Source organism: Zingiber officinale, chromosome 4A (genome assembly GCF_018446385.1).
Source record: "Zingiber officinale cultivar Zhangliang chromosome 4A, Zo_v1.1, whole genome shotgun sequence".
Taxonomy (NCBI): domain Eukaryota; kingdom Viridiplantae; phylum Streptophyta; class Magnoliopsida; order Zingiberales; family Zingiberaceae; genus Zingiber; species Zingiber officinale.
The window spans coordinates 28371024-28389757 of NC_055992.1; the positions used below are offsets into that span (position 1 = coordinate 28371024).

The window sequence follows — 18734 nt, forward strand, 5'->3', positions numbered from 1 at the left end:
AACTCAATAATTACACTTAATCCAATGAGTGGGTTCATTCGAGTATAACTCAATGATTAATCCAAAAAGCCTAATCATCTCATGATTGGCTCTTAGGGCTAATTACTAACAATTTCTTCATATGAAGAGCATCAAATTGACTTTTTAATGTTTGAACTCATACCTTTTTTACTTTTTCTTTTCCTTGATACGAGACTTGGAGTTTTCCCCATGATTGCTTGGCTGAAGTATCACTTGAGATTTTCTCAAAGTCATCCTCATCTAAAGTTTGATAAATGAGGAAGAGAGTCTTCTTGTCTCTCTTTCTTAAATCCCTCAAAATGATTTTTTCAGTAAGAGATAGCGTCGAGTCACTATGCGGTTTAACGTAGCCTTTCTCCATGACCTCCCATACATCATGAGCTCTAAGAAGCGCCTTCATCTTGATACTCCAATTATCATAATTACTCGCCATAGTGCCAGAACTTGAAGGGAGTCATATCTCTATTAGCCATAGGTCTAATACCACTTTGTTGAAAACAAAGAATTGTGGGAGAAGAAATGCACTCTACGTGGAAGAGGAGAATAAAAAACTGAAACGTGAACTCAACTTTCGTTAAAATGTTAACATATGTATAGACTTATTGGATAACCCGTACTCTCAGATACATTGAATCTTGATCCTTTATCATTTGTCATCTCTTCATATTCTATCTATATCTTGTCATAAACTCTCATTCTTATTAAGAATTGTCAACTCAACATATTCTATATCTTGTCACGAACTCTCATTCTAATCAATAGTTGCCACCTTATCATATTCTACCTTTATCCACAATTAAGTTTAATTTTCAACACTAGATCTCATTTTGTAACCAAGCCAACATTTCAAGTAAAATAAAGGTTTCAAAACAAGTTTAAGTTCTTAGCTTAATGATCCCTCTTCCACAAAGTACTTTTCATTCCAACAACAACAACAAAAAGTAATCATTTAAAATGTTTTAATAATGATATTAATAAATGTCATTATAATAATTTATAAAAATTATATTGCTAAATTCATTTAAAATATATATATAACTTGAATTTAATATTTATATATCATCATAATTCATCTATCATTTAGAATAAAAAATTTATAAAATTTAAAGTACTAATAAGTGACGTTATAATTATAAAATTTGTCGTTAAAAGCGATATTAAATTTTTAAAAGTAATCAATTTTAATAAGTGTTTTTTATAAGGACATTTTTTAATTAAGTTAACTCACCGACTCACTTAAATAGGAGCCACGTGATTAGATGGAGGGTTTGCAATAATGAATTGTGCAATGATAAACATACGATGACTCATGACTCGAAGATAGAACAAAGTAAAAAAAATTTAATTTTTTACATAGAAACACAATTTATTCCAGTTTGCCCCTTTATTTATATAGCACAATGTATAATTAATTTATAGGCCTGGCGTGTAAGGAACGCCGGTGGATGGTATCCACGAGTCGCCGGACAAGAAGCTTCCGACGGTGAATTTTTCAGCTTCAGACGAGTTATTGATCACGTGATAACCACTCCAATTCACCCTCCTACTCGTGTCGGCGCCGGTGCCAGTGTTCATGAACTCCCCGTAGTACAGCGTGCTCGGTGGGGAGCTGCCATTCCACTCCAACCACCCCGCCGGGTCGATCAAGTCCCCCAGCTTCGTCTTCATCACCACCGTCCTCGAATACTCCCTCCACGGTCGGCCGAGGTACGTCCTGAACGACCCCTGCACCGGCGTGAGGTCGGATGCTGCAGCCACGACGGAGTTGTGGATCGATATGCCGGTGGGCTCGTTCGAGCTGCTCCTGCCCTGAGCCGTGACAACATTCGCTTGGCCGTTCATAGGCCGCCTCACGTAGAGGTTGCAGTTCTGGAAGACAACAGCGGCGTTGCCGAAGATGAAGTCGATGGTTCCGTAGACGTCGCAGTTTCGGTAGAACTGTCTTTGGGAGTGGACGTAGAGGGTGTCCTGGTAACCCTTGAAGCTGCATCTGTAGAAGACGGAGTGGTCGGACTTGGATAGGAGCGCCACCGCCTGTCCCTTTTCCGGCCCGGCCGTGTTTTCGAATGTCATGTCGCGGGCGATGAATCCGTTTCCTGATACGCCTGATCAATGTACATTGAATTACAAACATTAATTAAACGGATCCTGACCAATTTGAAGAAATATTAATTAAATAGATCAATAATACGTAGGTCCTAGAAATTATTGATACATCGAGTAAAATGAAATCAAATAGTTTTAGAAATTATTGATTAATTAGAAGCTAGCAAAGGGAAAATCTATTTCTTGTATGATTGTTTAATTTTGCAATTAATTAAACTAGTACTTTTTATCGCTGGTAAAAAAACTACAACTAACTGTTAGTTAGTTAGTTAGTTGATGTAAACATTATATATATAACTAACCGAAGGTGGCCGATTGAAAGGTGCGGTAGCCGCCTTTAACGCTCCTGTTCCCCATCACCACAGTAGCATCTATCCCGTCGCCGGTCATCATTAAATTCTCCATCGAGTTAGGAATCTCCACGTACTCTTCGTAGACGCCGGCCTTCACGTGAATGACGAACCTCGCCGTGCTTCCTCCCCTCGCCTTGGCCGCAGCCGCCACGGCTTCGACAATGGATTTGTAGTCGCCAGAGCCATCCTTCGCGACCACGAGATCCGATTTCACGTCCGACGCCGCCAGTAGCTTCTGGTCGGCCGCCGCCACCCACTCCGGGAACAATAACCCCAAACGGCGGCGCCGTTTATGCTGCCCACCGGCGGCAATCAGCATCGCGTTGTTAACGGCGAGCAAGTTACTGATCGACTCTGTTAGCTCGCCGTCGTCTATCACCGGCGCCGTCAAACCGAGCTCGAGGAAGCCATCGCGGCACGTGCGCTGGTTCGTCATGGCGGCGCTGAGCCACGTCTGTGCGTCGTGACCCGGGCGAACCTGCGACCGGTTCACTAGGCCGACCGTATCAGCCAGCAGCTCGACGCAGTCAGTCCAGGCCCGTCTCCTCGGCTCGTCGAACTGGTTCGGGTTCCTCTCCCCGGCCCGCTGGTGGGCGAGGACGGCCCTCTCGAGGGTGGCCCGGTGGAGGAGATCACGGAATCCATTCCAAGTCAGCGACGACGACTGCTCAAAGACCGAGTCGGACCGATTGACCATGGAGCTGCACACGTCAGGGTAGGGGGTGCGGGAACAATATGACACCATCGGCTCGCCGTAGCAGTGTTCTAGCCGTAGCAGCAGCAGGAGGAGGAGGAAAGCTAACAAAAAATTCGCCATGGATGCAGAATTCGCAGAAACTTTCTTGATGAATTGAAGAATAAGTAATTAAACGTACGGCTGCATGCATGCATGCTCTTCGTTTATATAAGGTTCAGGTTCAGGTTCAGGTTCAATTCGTTTGTGATCAATATATTATGAAATTGGATAAGTGTAAATCAATACAAAATTTATATTTCGACGATCTCATTCCTTGTATAATTTATTTGTGCTTATCGATCGGTCAATTTCATTAATAACATGATCAATATATAATTATTTGATTGGATAAGTGTAAATCAATAAAAAAAAATATATATTGATATTTTATTTGATTTAATTGTCATATTTACATGATCTCCGTTCCTTTCCTTGTAAATATATATATATATTCAATTAGAACAAATCGTACGTGCTAATTAAGGAAGGTCAACTTCATTACTAAACAGTACTTTACTTAATTAATATTATTATTCTGTAGATCTTAATTGATTAGGCTTGACTCATTCATCTTATCGGACTTGGCATGAGCAACTTGGCCTAACTAGGCTTTGGTCATGCCCGATTGATTTGATTTGTTAGGATTGATTATGACATTAATTTAATTTGTTTGAAATTATCAAGTTAATTAATATATAAGGGTTGAGCATGCATGGCCTATATATGTTACGCTATTGATGACTCAGTATATATATATATATCGATCGTTTGAGGTCGGTCCATGGAGTTCAAATAAGTACGTACGTCAATATATATAGAGTAGAAGCCTTGAGTCTCTCTTGCAAAATTTTAATTCCCTTTATATATATATAAAATTAATGTGTAACTAGGAAATGTAATTATATGAATATATATAATTTATTAGAATTTAAAAAGGAATTTTTAAAATATTTTATTGGAATAAATGGGTTAGACTTTGATAAAGACTATTTAGAATTCTCCATTTAAGTTACAAAATGATTGAATATAAAAGCTAGGTTTATTTAATCAAACCCTAAATTGTGTAGGTAATGTAAATTAGGTTTGGGTTTGGATTAATGATAATGTAAATTAAGGTTGCAGTAATGCGTTAATTAATTAATTAAGAGGATTAATAACTAATCGATTAATTGGATGCATAATAAATGGTTAATAATAGATTAGTTGATTGAATTGAATTGAACAGGACTTGAGTAGATGCAATTATTGGTAATCTATTTAGCTAATGAGTAATTTACATGTCAGTGAATTTGATAAATTAACAGTTAATTAATTGATTAATTAGCTAATTAATGACCTTCTTGATTGATGCATTTGTGAAATACAAAGGTTTACTGATTTAATTTATTTAACTCTAAAGATAATTAATTGGTTATAATTAGATAATTTGATTAAGGATTCATTGAATGAGTAATCAAATTTATAGGTAATTAAATATCAAGTTAACTACTTGGTAATTAATAATCAATGGAATTACTAATAGGATGGGTAGCTTGATTTGCTAGTTCACATATTATAGATCCTTAGATTTGCTTCATATCCTACACTTATCAGATTTGAGCTTGATGCAAACCTCTGACTTGAACACGGTTAGGACGATCTACGTTTGAAAACTCAAATTGTAAATACGAAAAATAAAGTTGAAAATGAAGTACAGAAAGTGTTGTCCTAAATGAAGAGAACTAAGGCTCTATTTATATTATACTAGTCGAATTCGTCCGTAGCATGACGTGGCATCTCCGGGCACCTAGAGTGGTTATGGGCACCCCCAGCGGTGCACTGTATCTGTTCGCAATGGCTCTTTAATGACACGATGATAAGCCTTTATCGGTATCGGGGCACCTAGATTAGTTCGGGTACTTGGATTGTTGCTGGTGTGGACCCAAAGTCTCTCTCCACTGCTACTTTCACCCAGAGGCGCCTGTTCGGTACCAAGCTAGTTCGAGCACCCAGACCTAGTATGGGCACCTAAACAAGTCAATATAGAGTCGACTTGTCTTGCTGTTTCTCTGGTTACTTGGGTGATTCTCTGCCCATCCAGAGTTGAGCTCACCTGAACCTAACTCCGGCCTTCTCCTCGAGTAGGCTTCCTCTCCGGTTTCTCGTCCCTCAAATCGCAACATGCATCCTTCTCGCTTCACTAGTGTACTCTTCCATTGATTCTCATCCCTCAGATGCATCGAGTCCGTGAACTTGCTTCTGTACCATCCTTCTCGTCTGCTGGGTCTTCCGCTCGACTTCTTGTGTTCCTATGTCCCTGTACACTCAGACATAAGGTATCTACTACATAGGACCCAACTTAACCTGGTTGACACTACAACAAAACTGCAAAAAGACAATGGTGAAAAATCGTTGTAAGAGATTCCGATAATCTGTTGTAAATCAACGCGTTGAGAAAGATATGGACCTCAAAAGTCAATGGTTAAAAACTGTTGTTGCTATAAGAAAAAAAATTTAAAGTTAGAAGGGTGAAGTAGAGAAAACCAGGATTGGGGTATAATCAGTCAGACTTCGACCTCCTTCGACTAGACTTGAAGGGGAGGCTTATGATACGGCGCATGATGGTGGGTCCGATAAAGCCAATCATGTGGAAGTCAAGGGGACATGACAGTCAGAAGTCAAGAAGACATTGCAGTCAAAAGTCATGGGGATGTGGCAGTCAGAAGCCAAGGGGGCGTGACAGTCAGAACTCAAGGGGATGAGACGGTCAACAGAGGGGGTGGGGCCTCTGGAGGCCGCTAGTCATATAATGCCAAGTCGGGATACCCAGATCGGGATTCCAGATCTGCAGTATGAGGAACAATTAAGGAAAAGCTTGAACTATCTCTACCAGTCGGGTTTTCTCAAATTGGGATATATATACGAGCTTGATACACCCGGTTGAGGTCTCGCATACCGCTCAGTTATACCTAAGCCGGGTCCTCCAACTACAGGTCATTAGGAGCTTCTCCATCCATAGCCAGTCGGCAAGGCACTACACGACAACAGAGCTTGGGAATCGTAACCGTCTGTCAGGGAATAACTGCTGCATGTCAGGGTATATTCCAATGGTTTGTGACTCTCTTCTCATATAATCTTCCTCCGGTCTATAAGAGGATGCCACGTGTCATTCATCGCTAGACAGGTCCTGACATCCGACATTCCCTGACACACGTCAGATTCTAGAAGTACGCACTCTCATATAAAACGGGGGGGGGGGGGGTCCTCTCCCTTACGTAGGTATGGTCATTTACCTTTTCGCACGTGTTTTCTATTTTTTTTCCTTTCGTATACTGTTTTTCTGGGGAAAAGTACCTGACTTGAGCATTGGAGGGCCTGCTCTGGAGACTTTTTCCCTTATTCTTGGCCTCTAACGTTCCGTGTGCTTGTCTGAATGTGCGCAGAGCTCCTGTACCACCATCTTAGTCGTCACCCCTAGTCAGCAACCCGGGGGAATCCTTTTGAGGGGTCCCATATGAGTAGGAGATTTCATCCACCCTCCGTCAATGCTAGCCACAGCGCATCCGACCTCTGTCTGACTCAGATTTTGAACGGGATTGATTTGGTGTCGGGTGTAGGAACACATTTACCTATTATAGAGCGTGAAGATGGAGGATATCGAAAAAATCAACGTGACCATGACAGCAGGAGAATATGAGTTATTCAAGGAGGTCAAGAGGCGTGCGACTTCAAAAAAACAAACCACTGCTTCCCGACCGCACAAGCTGCCCAAAGTTTCCAAAGATTCGACACATATTTCTGATCGAGGATCTAAGAGAAAGCAGCCTGAGGAGTTTCCCCCAGCCTTCTATAGAGAACCCGGTCTGGGTTATTATCATCGGAATCCCAATTGCTATAACAATAAGAAAGAGCAACCATGGGTGTCTATGGCGGAAAGTTCTCGGCCTGGGGACTCAAAGAAAGGGAAAGCTATAGTCCTCAGGGAGGAGCTCCGAGTGGAACATGAAAAACAAGTGTCGTTCTCTCCAAGGGTATTAGAGGAGAAACTGCCCAAAGGGTACAAGCCCCCGGTATCGGAGGATATGACGGTAGCAAGGACCCGGAAGATAATCTCTGCAAATCTAGGAATGCTGCACTATTACATTAATACAGTGATAACGTCAAGTGCCGGGTGTTCCTGAACACTTTGTCTGTCTTAGCACAAAAATGGTTCGATGGATTTCCACACAGGTCCATCACCTACTTCTAGGACTTCAAGACCGCTTTCATGCGCCACTTCGCTAGCAGCAAGAAATATCAAAAAATAGACCATTGCCTTTTGGCCCTCAAGCAGGGGTCCGTCGAACCTTTGAGGAGCTATGTTAAACGCTTTTATCAAGTGGCTCAAGACGTCCCGTCCGCTACTTCGGAGATATTAATGAGCGCCTTCTCCCACGGATTGGTAGAAGGAGAGTGTTGGTCCCTTTGGAGGCCGGCAAGAGGGGAGGGGTGAATTTCCCTACAAAAATTAAACCAAAAAGCCCTTCTTGGATATTCAACTAATTTAAAAGACACTTGTAATAATAAAACTAAGAGACTAAAGGAAAAGAGCAGACACAAGAGATTTACTTGGTTTGTAATCAGGGGATTGCTAATCCAAGGAAAGTAAGCGCACTATCTTTTTATCTCCTTCGGGCGGAGTAGTCTCTTTACAACGTTGACAGCACAAATAAAAGAAACAGAATTGAAAGCACAGAGAAAACTGATTACTAGTGAGATGATTGATCTGTGCAAACCAGTGCTATATTTATAGCACTGGTCGGGGCGCCCCGAAGGGGTTTCGGGTGCCCTGGGGGGATAAAATTTTATCCCCCAACGATCAGATCACGTTTGACGCGATCCTGGTCAAAATCCAGGTCAGGTCGTCCGGAAGGGTTCCGGGCGCCCCGGAGGGCTCCGGGCGCCCCGGAGCCCAAAGTCAACAGTGTTGACTTTTTCATCTCCGGTTCAACTCATCTCGGTCCGGGTCTTGCTCGCTCCGGCTCCGCTAGCTTGGGTGATCTCGGCCATCCGAAATAGGGCTCACCCGAACCCAAGTTCAGGCCTTTTCCTCGAGCAGCTTTCCTTCCTGGTTTCTCATCCCTTGAACGCCGGGCACGTTCTTCTCATCCACCGGTGTACTCTTCCGCGGTCACCTCGTCCCTCGGACGCACCGAGCCCGTCGGCTCTCTCCCCGTGCCGTCCTTCTCGCTAGCCGCGTCTTCCGCTCGACTTCCTGTGTTCCTAAGGTCATGCACACTTAGACACAAGAGTTAAACAAACGCAGGACCTACCTTAGCTTGTTTGATCACATCAAAAAACCTTGGGGTTCCAACAATCTCCCCCTTTTTGATGTGAGCAACCCAAGTTAAGTTAGGGTAACCATATGCAATAAAAATAATTTATTTTCAAATAAGTCCAAATATTTTGCAATTGAAAAATTATATTACCTCCCCCTAGACTTAACATACATCTCCCCCTTTGATCACATAAAAATTTGGGGTTATAAACAAGTCTAAGGTAAATTCTAAAAAATTTGAGTAGGACATTTTTCAGAAAAAACTTTCTAAGTTAATATTCATAAGCAACAATTCTAAGTCAATTTAAAAAAAAAATTCTAAGGCAATATTATCAAAAAAAATTCTTAGTCAATTTTTTTTATTTAAAAAAAATCTTAAGGCAAAAAAATATTCTAAGTTAACTTTCATAAACAATTTCTTAGGTAATTTTAAAAAATTTCTATGTCAAGTTAAAAAAATTTAAATATTTTCTAACACAAATTGAATAACTCTTTTAAAACATTAAGTAATTTAAATTAATACTTTTTCAGTTAGTCAATTAAACTTTTCATTTCGATACTTGGCTTCCAGGTCGTGGCGAGGCACTAGGCCTTCTTGGTTATTGGAGCAACAACCACTTCCTTAGACAAAGCCTCATAATGAAATTAGTTGTTTAATTTCCTTACTGGAAATGTTAAGTCTAATTTTAATTTAAAATTAAATAGGTTTTTGGAACCCAATAGAGGTTCCTACCTACAGGATTAACCAAGTATTTCCTAGGTACATAGACTTTTGATATATTTCTAATTTGACTTTGATGAAATCTATAATACCAATTTAAACCTCTATAATTTCTAAAAGTAGAAATATTTGAACCATTAGATTTTTCAATCTTTCTATTTCTTCTTTTAGTTTTTCATTTTTAATTTTTAATTTATCGAAATCCTCTATAAGACATGATTTTTCCAAAATTCTTTTTGTTTCTAAAATTCCATTTTCTAATTTGATATTTTTATTTTCTAATTTATACATGGATTTAGCCATTGCCTTAATACCAAAGTAAAGTTCATCAGGGGGTAAGAGACATACCTCACTTACCATATCAGATTTGAAGCCTGAATCACCCCCTGCTCGCTACTTCCATCTGAGGTCGCTCCCCCTTCATCGATGCTGGGTTCTGATGTACTTTGTCCTTCGTAGCTTGCCATCAGTGCTATCCCTGCATATTCTTGAATCTCGGACTCAGATGATGAAGTGTCATCCCAAGTGGCTTTTAGGTTCTTGTGTTTCTTGGGTGTCTTCATTCTGTCCTTCTTTAGTTCTGGGCAATCCTCTCTTAAGTGTCCTTCCTTTTGACACTGGTAGCATCGCACTTTTCTTCTATTTCTTGGATTCTTTTTATTCTGCATTTCTTTAAATTTATTAGATCCAAAAAACTTTTTAAAGTTTCTTACCATATATGCTTCTTGGTCTTCTTCGGAGTCTGACTCGGGTTCATCCTTCTTGGTTGCGTTCAGCGCCATTATCTGACTTGAGTCTTTTGTTGTAGCTGTACACCTGGTTTCATGTAACTCAGGAGTAGAAAACAATTCATCTAAAGTACTTACCTCCAGGTCTTTTGAAATATAGTAGGCGTCGACGATTGATGTCCACTCCGGAGTTCTGGAAAACGTGTTAAGTGCGTAGCATATGCTGTCCCGATTTGTTTCCGTTTCTCCGAGGTTCTCGAGATCAATAATCAGTTCTTTTACCTTTGTGTGTAGATTGGATACATTCTCACATTTTTCCAGACGAATGTTCATCAACTTGTTCCAGAGGATGTCTCTTCTAGCGAGCTTCGCTTCAGACGTGCCTTCGTGGAGTTCTAGGAACTTCTCCCAGAGTTCTTTAGCAGATGAATTGCTTCCGATGCGGTTGACATCTTGAGGCGGTAACACGATTAGTAGGTGATATTCTGCACGACTGTTTGCTACAGATTCATTCTGCTCCTTCTTTGTCCAATTGCTCTCTTCTTTTCCTTCTCCATCTTGATTCGTAGGAGCTAAAAAACCATACTTCATTATAAACCGAATTTCGAAATCAGTTCTTAGGAATACCTCCATATGACTCTTCCAGTCTACGAAGTTCCCCTTGAATTTTGGTGGGACGATGCTTGGTCTGGCCATCTTGTTGCTTCGATCGACGGTTAGTCCTCCTGAAGCGCCTTGCTCTGATACCACTTGTTGGTCCCTTTGGAGGCCGACAAGAGGGGAGGGGTGAATTGCCCTACAAAAATTAAACCAAAAACCCTTCTTGGATATTCAACTAATTTAAAAGACACTTGTAATAATAAAACTAAGAGACTAAAGGAAAAGAGCAGACATAAGAGATTTACTTGGTTTGCAATCAGGGGATTGCTAATTCAAGGAAAGTAAGCGCACTATCTGTTTATCTCCTTTGGGCGGAGTAACCTCTTCGCAGCGTTGACAGCACAAATAAAAGAAACAGAATTGAAAGCACAAAGAAAACTAATTACTAGTGAGATGATTGATCTGTGCAAACCAGTGCAATATTTATAGCACTGGTCGGGGAGCCCCGAAAGGGTTCCGGGCGCTCTGGGGGGATAAAATTTTATCCTCCAACGATCAGATCGCGTTTGACGCGATCCTGGTCAAAATCGAGGTCCGGGCGCCTCGGAGGGCTCCGGGCGCCTCGGAGCCCAAAGTCAACAGTGCCTGACTCTTCTGGGGAAAAGTACCTGACTTGTGCATCGGAGGGCCTGTTCCGGAGACTTTTTCCATTGTTCTTGGCCTCTAACGTTCTGTGTGCTTGTCTGAATGTGCGCAGAGCTCCTATACCACCATCTTAGTTGTCACCCTTGGTCAGCAACCCGTGGGAATCCTTCTGAGGGGTCCCATATGAGTAGGAGGTTTCATCCACCCTCCGTCAACGCTAGCGACAGCGCATCCGGCCTCTGTCTGACTCAGATTTCAAACGGGATCAATTTGGTGTCGTATGTGGGAACACATTTACCTATTCTGGAGCGTGAAGATGGAGGATATCAGAAAAATCAACGTGACCATGACAGCAGGAGAATATGAGTTATTCAAGGAGGTCAAGAGGCGTGTGGCTTCAAAAAGACAAACCACTGCTTCCCGACCGCACAAGCTGCCCAAAGTTTCTAAAGATCTGACACATATTTATAATCGAGGATCTAAGAGAAAGCAGCCTGAGGAGTTTCCCCCAGCCTTATATAGAGAACCCGGTCTGGGTTATTATCATCGGAATCCCAAATGCTATAACAACAAGAAAGAGCAACCACGGGTGTCTATGGCGGAAAGTTCTCGGCCTGGGGACTCAAAGAAAGGGACAGCTATAGTCCTCAGGGAAGAGCTCCGAGTGGAACATGAAAAACAAGTGCCCTTCTCTCCAAGGGTATTAGAGGAGAAGCTGCCCAAAGGGTACAAGCCCCCTGGTATCGGAGGATATGACAGTAGCAAGGACCCAGAAGAACATCTCTGTAAATTTAGGAATGCTGCACTATTACATCAATACAGTGATGTCGTCAAGTGCCGGGTGTTCCTGAACACTTTGTCTAGCTCAGCACAAAAATGGTTCGATGGATTGCCACACGGGTCCATCACCTGCTTACAGGACTTCAAGACCGCTTTCATGCGTCAATTCGCTAGCAGTAGGAAATATCAAAAGATAGACCATTGCCTTTTCGCCCTCAAGCAGGGGTCTGTCGAACCTTTGAGGAGCTATATTAAACGCTTTAACCAAGTGACTCAGAACGTCCCGTCCGCTACTTCAGAGATATTAATGAGCGCCTTCTCCCACGGATTGGTAGAAGGAGAGTTCTTCCGAGATCTCATCTGAGACCCTGTGAAGAACTTCGACAAAATGTTGGTAAGGGCTGCCAGTTATATCAACGTGGCAGAGGCACAGGCAGTGCGAAGGAAAGCAGATAGAGCTCCTTCTTCCATCAACAAGGCAGAAAGGACACCCTAACCACCAACCCAACCTCTTTCTCGCGGCCAGGAAACCCGACCACCCTTCCTGCCCGGTCAGGATGCTCGGCCAGCCCAACGTGTGGCCACTGTCCAAGCTCCAAGGCCTGGTCCGTAGGGTCCACGTTACTGCACTTACCATCAGTCCCACACGCATGCTACTAACGATTGTTTCCACTTCACCCGCGATTCTCGACGCGCAGCCGAATTGGGTCTATCGCCACCAGAGCTTTCCCCTCAAGTGTAGAGGTTGGTAGACGGCCGCCGTATCGCAGCAGGTCAGGCAGGCAGACTAAGACCAGACCAGGCGAGGTCAGGTGTTCAGCAACACGGTCATGGCCAGGAGCAAGGGGAAGCCCGGGAGAAGGAAAATATAGGTGATATGGCCATCCGAGAGATAGACATGATTTCTGGAGGACCTACAGATGGAGATTCCAGCCAGGAACGAAAATCTCATGAGCGTCGTCTGGAGATTCATACTATAGGATGCAGCCAGGAGTAAGCTATTGGCCCCATAATCAGCTTTGGATTGCAAGATCTGGAAGGATTAGAGCTTCCCCATGATGATGCCCTCATCATCAAGGCCGTCATAGCCAACAGTTGCGTAGTCAGGGTTTTTGTTGATACCGGAAGATCTGTCAACGTGCTGTTCAAGACTGCGTTTGAAGGTATGCAGATTGACGCTAGTGAGCTTCAGCTAGTGGCCATTTCCTTGTATGGTTTCATTGGCAACGAAGTAAAGCCTATGATCCAGATCAAGCTGGCCATATCCCTAGGCAGTGAGCCCCTAGTGCGGACAAGGAGGAGCACCTTCATAGTGGTGGATTCACCCTCTTCGTACAATGTCTTCCTGGGTAGGCTGGCCTGCAAGAGTTTCAGGCGGCAATATCCACTTTTCATCAGAATATCAAATTCCCAGTGGAAGACTAGGTAGGGGAAGTCAAAGGGGAGCAGCTGGTCTCTCGCAGGTGCTATATAGATATGGTAAAGGTGGAGGCCCGTAAAGCGCAAAGGACCCAAGATGGGGGTGTCCATGCCATCCAAGAAGAACCTCTTTCTACAATAGAAGAGCTCATTCCTTGGGAGGAGGTATGGCTCTATCCTGAATGCCTGGAGAGCCTTACTCGCAATCAAGTGATTTGCCCATGGAAGTCAAAGCGGAACTAATCCAGTGTTTGACGCGTAATAGAGATATCTTTGCTTGGTCCCTTGAGGAGCTACCGGGGGTCAGACCGGAGGTAGCGGAGCATAAATTACACCTCCTACTTAGTTCCCGACTGGTCAAGCAGAAGAAGAGGAATTTCTCGGCCGAGCAAAATAAGATCTATAGGAGGATCGGTGGCCGGCTAGAAGGGGGTTGAATAGACGTGCCCCCCAAATCGATAGCTTCCTACGTATTCATCAGCTTGCGCATTGGAATAATACAAATAAAACAAACAAGCTAAAGACTAAAGGAAAGAACAAGAAAGCAAACCGCTAACACGTCCGTTTACGTGGTTTGGAGATAACTTGCTCCTACTCCACGACGTGCCCGTAAGGTGGACGATCCCTCAATTCGTCGATGGATTAGTCCCCGGCAAACTCCGGCTAGCTCAACCTCCTTGTGGGTGGAGAAACCTCACCACAACTCCAACCAAGAACACTTGGACACAAGAGAACCTTGAGCACTTTGGTGACTACTAATTAGGCTTTAACCAAGTCTAATTTCATCAACTTGGTCGGCCATCCCAAGGTCCTTCTTATAGAGCTTGGGGAAATCAGCCTTGCTGATTTGCCTGTTACCAGTCGATTGGTCCATGCACTAGTTGACTGGTGCCAACCCAACGGCTCTCTCAACAGCTATCTACCAGTCAACTAGTCACAGGACCAGTCGACTGATCCCAGGCATTTAGGGCACAGAGAGCTTCTGTGCTCACCACCAGTCGACTGATCCCAGTACCAGTCGACTGGTACAACCTTATACCTAGGGTTCCCATCCCGAGTACATTTCTCTCAGCACTCGGACCCTCACGACTCACTTGACTCTTCTTTGCAGCTTTGACCTCTTTCCTTTAGGGCTACTTCCTTTGGCTCTCGTCCCTCGGATGCATTCAATCCCGCGGCTCGGCCCCAATGCCATCCTTCGCGTATGCCTCGAAGTCGCCTCCCTCGGCCTTTGTCCTTGCTCCCTTGTCCACGGTCCCTCAGATGCTCTATCCTTCACCGGACCCGAAGCCGTCAACCTGAGTCACATGTGTCACCTGTAGTCCAACACAACTCAAGTACACATATCAAATAACGAGGGCAATCCTAACTTAAACCCTTTGCCCAAACACCAAAACATATGGTCCCACGGACCATTGGGATTGCTCCAACAATCTCCCCCTTTTTGGTATTTGGCAATACGTTTAAGTTAGGGAAAACATATAGCAAATAAATATGCTAATAATAAATGGACTTACGTCTTCAAGGCTACACACTTGAACTTACACCGCCGAATGGACTTACGTTGCCAAGGCTACACACTTGGCAACCGCCGAATGGACTTATGTTGCCAAGGCTACACACTTGGCAACCGCCGAAACAATGCATCATGCATTTGAACCTATCCCAAGGCTCCCCCTACACCTAAGCTCCCCAATGAGCTAGGATTTTTCCACATGGATTTTTAAGAACCTATCACAAGGCTCCTCCTATACAAAGGCACTTAAGGTTTTCCCAACTAAACCTTACTTCTCCCCCTTTGCCTAATATCCAAAAAGTTCTCCAACAATATTCCAATTGTTAAAAACTTATCATCCAAACTGACCCTAAACTCATGTATTATCCCCCTTGGATCTCATACATCTAAGCAAGTTGACATGGTCACAAACCAATGTTGAAAACAATTTCAGACTGGTATCAGTCGACTGCCCCCTTCGACACAACCTTACAGAAATATTCTGTGGTCGAAAACACTGTTATCAGTCGACTGGTATCTGCACCAGTTGACTGGAACCTTAATTCTGCAAAAATCAGTCTTTTCAGGCCAACTTCAGAAATGCACCAAAAATTCCCTAGACCTCCAAAAATTTCCAAATTTTGTGGAGAGGTCTATTGCCCTTGTCTACTTGGGAAAAATATATTAAAAAATGTATCTATCACCAATCCCAAGATTGACACAAAATCCAAAACTACCTACATGGTTCAATTGAACCTTGACCTAAAGTCCTAGTTTTGACTTCCTCTTGATGTATTTGCCCATACCAACCCACAATGCATCCCTAGAATTGGTTTATATGACATCTATACATCAAAAACTAATTATCATGCAATATGACCCCACTGTCATATTTCCTTGCATGAAACACAATCCATGTGTGCCAAATCCCTAGGTTTGAGACTCAAGTCAGTCTCCAAACCACTTGGCACATTCCATAACACAACCTAAACTCCCAAGTAGTACCCACTTGGATCCCATTGGCCATGGGTCCCAAATTGACTATTTGAGCTCCCCTTAGAGCCTTTAGCCTTAGCCACCTCCCTAGGTGACTCATATATAATGGCTAGGCCACATCAGTGCACTTCCGGTGACACTTGGCCTACAAACCTAACCTTCTTAACCTTGGACACCTTGTCCTTGGTTAATTTCTTCTTACCATTAAATGGATTTTCCTTGCCATTTATTGACTTCTCCTTGCTATAGTCATATGCAACCCTAGCATAAGACTTTCCCTTAGCATTGGAGACACTAGATCGGTATCCCAAACCCGATATATCATGGTTGGGTCATTGGCTACCCAACACCATATTTAATTCCTTAGATCCAACATTGAATCTCTTAAGGAATTGTCCTAACTTATCAAGCTTTCCCCTTAAAGCTTGATTCTCCTTCTCTAGGTTCCTAACCCTAGAGTTAATTTGTCCACCTTGGACATTCCTAGACCTACCCTTTCTAGGCATGTGCCTCCCCTTCTTGGGATTAATGCCTTGGTTCTCTATTACCTTCTTCTCCTTAGGTAATGAGAATTTAACTTGCCTAGGTCTATCATGCATAGGTCTCCTAGGGGTTTGATCGATATTTACCCTATTCCTATCAAGATATCTAAAACCAAAATTTTTCATTGCTACATAAAGATAATCATTATTTTTCCTAGCATGAATGGGAACATAAGAATTTGAATTTGAATTATGATTCAAATTAGGGCATACCTTCCTTACCCTTGAAGCTCCCCCTTGACTCAAGCTCCTCTTCTTCTTCTCCCATTTCTTTAAATGTGCAAGCTTCTTGATTTCTCTCTTCTTGGGGCATTTGGTGTAGTAGTGTCCCTTCTCCCCACACGTGAAGCATGTAATGCACATTCTCCTCTTTTGGGCTTCTTCATTCCTACAACCTATGTTAGTATTCAAAATAACTTGATTAGGTTTAGGAGTTACCTTCTTCTTACCCAATGGACACCTACTCTTGTAGTGTCCCTTCTCATTACAATCGAAGCAAATGATGTGGTCCTTTGACTTTGTTTCGGTGGAGGTGCTCACTAGGTTGACCTCCAAGATCTCTTCTTCCTCCGTCTTGGATTCTTCTTCAACCCTTGAGGATGTTGATGATGCTTCTTCATCCTCCTTCTCCTCCTCGGAAGTTGAGCATGAGTTAACTTCCAGTTGCTCCTCCTCCTCTTCTTGAGCCATTAAAACCATCTCCTTGGGCTCTACCTCTTCATGTGTAAGCAAAAATTCCTCGCATGGAACTTTCTTCACTTTACTCCACAATTCAGGGGCGTTCTCATATTTACCTACACGGCTCATCACGTTATTAGGCAAAATATCGATCAAAATAGATATTACCTTATCGTTTGCCTTTGACCGTGTGGTTTGCTCCTTCGTCCAATGTCGTGGTCGTAGCTTCTTCCTTTCTTGTCTTTAGGGACTTCAAATGGTTCATTTACCACCATCATGGTGTCCCAATCCATGTCAAAGAAGATCTCCATCTTCATCATCCAATAGGTGATGCCCCCAAGGCTTCCTCCTTCAAACTTTGGAGGTTCAAACAAGCCAGTCATCTTCTTGTATTTGCTCTTCTCGGTGATTAGTCCGGTGAAGTGCGACCTTCGCTCTGATACCACTTGTTGGAGGATCGGTGGTCGGCTAGAAGGGGGGTTGAATAGACGTGCCCCCCAAATCGATAGCTTCCTACGTATTCGTTAGCTTGCGCAACGGAATAATACAAATAAAACAAACAAGCTAAAGACTAAAGGAAAGAACAAGAAAGCAAACCGCTAACACGTTCATTTACGTGGTTCGGAGATAACTTGCTCCTACTCAACGACGTGTCCGTAAGGTGGACGATCCCTCAATCCGTCGGTGGATTAGTCCCCGGCAAACTCCGGCTAGCTCAACCTCCTTGTGGGTGGAGAAACCTCACCACAACTCCAACCAAGAACACTTGGACACAAGAGAACCTTGAGCACTTTGGTGACTACTAATTAGGCTTTAACCAAGTCTAATTTCGTCAACTTAGCCGGCCATCCCAAGGTCCTTCTTATAGAGCTTGGGGAAATCAGCCTTGCTGATTTGCCAGTTACCCGTCGACTGGTCACATGAACAAAAGAAAATAAAGCACAGAGAAAAATGGATTACAAGTGAGTTAAATGATCTGTGCAAACAAGTTCTATATTTTTAGTACTGGTCGGAGCGCCCCAAAGGGGTTTCGGGCGCCCTCGGGGGATAAAACTTTATCCCCCAACGTTCAGATCGAGTTTGACTCGATCTGGTCAACAACTTCGGTCCGGGCGCCCCGGAGTGGTCCGGGCGCCCCGGTCAGCTCCGGGCGCCCCGATCCCAAAAAGTCAACTCTGGTTGACGTTTTCCGTCTGGTCGCTCTACTTTGGATCAGCTCGTCTCGGTCCGGGTTTTCAACTCTGGCTCCGCTAGCTTAGGTGATCTCGTCCATCCGGAATAGGACTCACCCGAACCCAAGTTCCGGCATTCTCTTCGAGCAGCCTTCCTTAGTGGTTTCTTGTCCCTCGAACGCTGCGCACGTTCTTCTCGTCCACCGGTGTACTCTTCCGCGGTCACCTCGTCCCTCGGGCACATCGAGCCCGTCGGCTCTCTCACATGTCGTTCTTCTCGATAGCCGCGTCTTCCGCTCGACTTCCTATGTTCCTAAGCTCCTGCACACTTAGACACAAGGGTTAAACAAACGCAGGACCTAACTTAGCTTGTTTGATCACATCAAAACACCTTGGGATTCCAACAATCTCCCCCTTTTTGATGTGAGCAACCCAAGTTAAGTTAG

The 18734-nt window shown here is 43.5% G+C and overlaps 1 protein-coding gene across 1 annotated transcript; it reads right to left on the minus strand.

Moving 5' to 3' along the window:
* Positions 1-1434: 1434 nt before the first annotated feature.
* Positions 1435-3297, minus strand: LOC121972321 (pectinesterase-like). The gene is made up of 2 exons (XM_042524002.1): positions 2430-3297; positions 1435-2126 (listed from the first exon to the last, which is right to left on the minus strand). The coding sequence occupies exons 1-2, from the start codon at positions 3295-3297 to the stop codon at positions 1435-1437; spliced, it is 1560 nt and encodes a 519-aa protein (XP_042379936.1).
* Positions 3298-18734: the final 15437 nt, after the last annotated feature.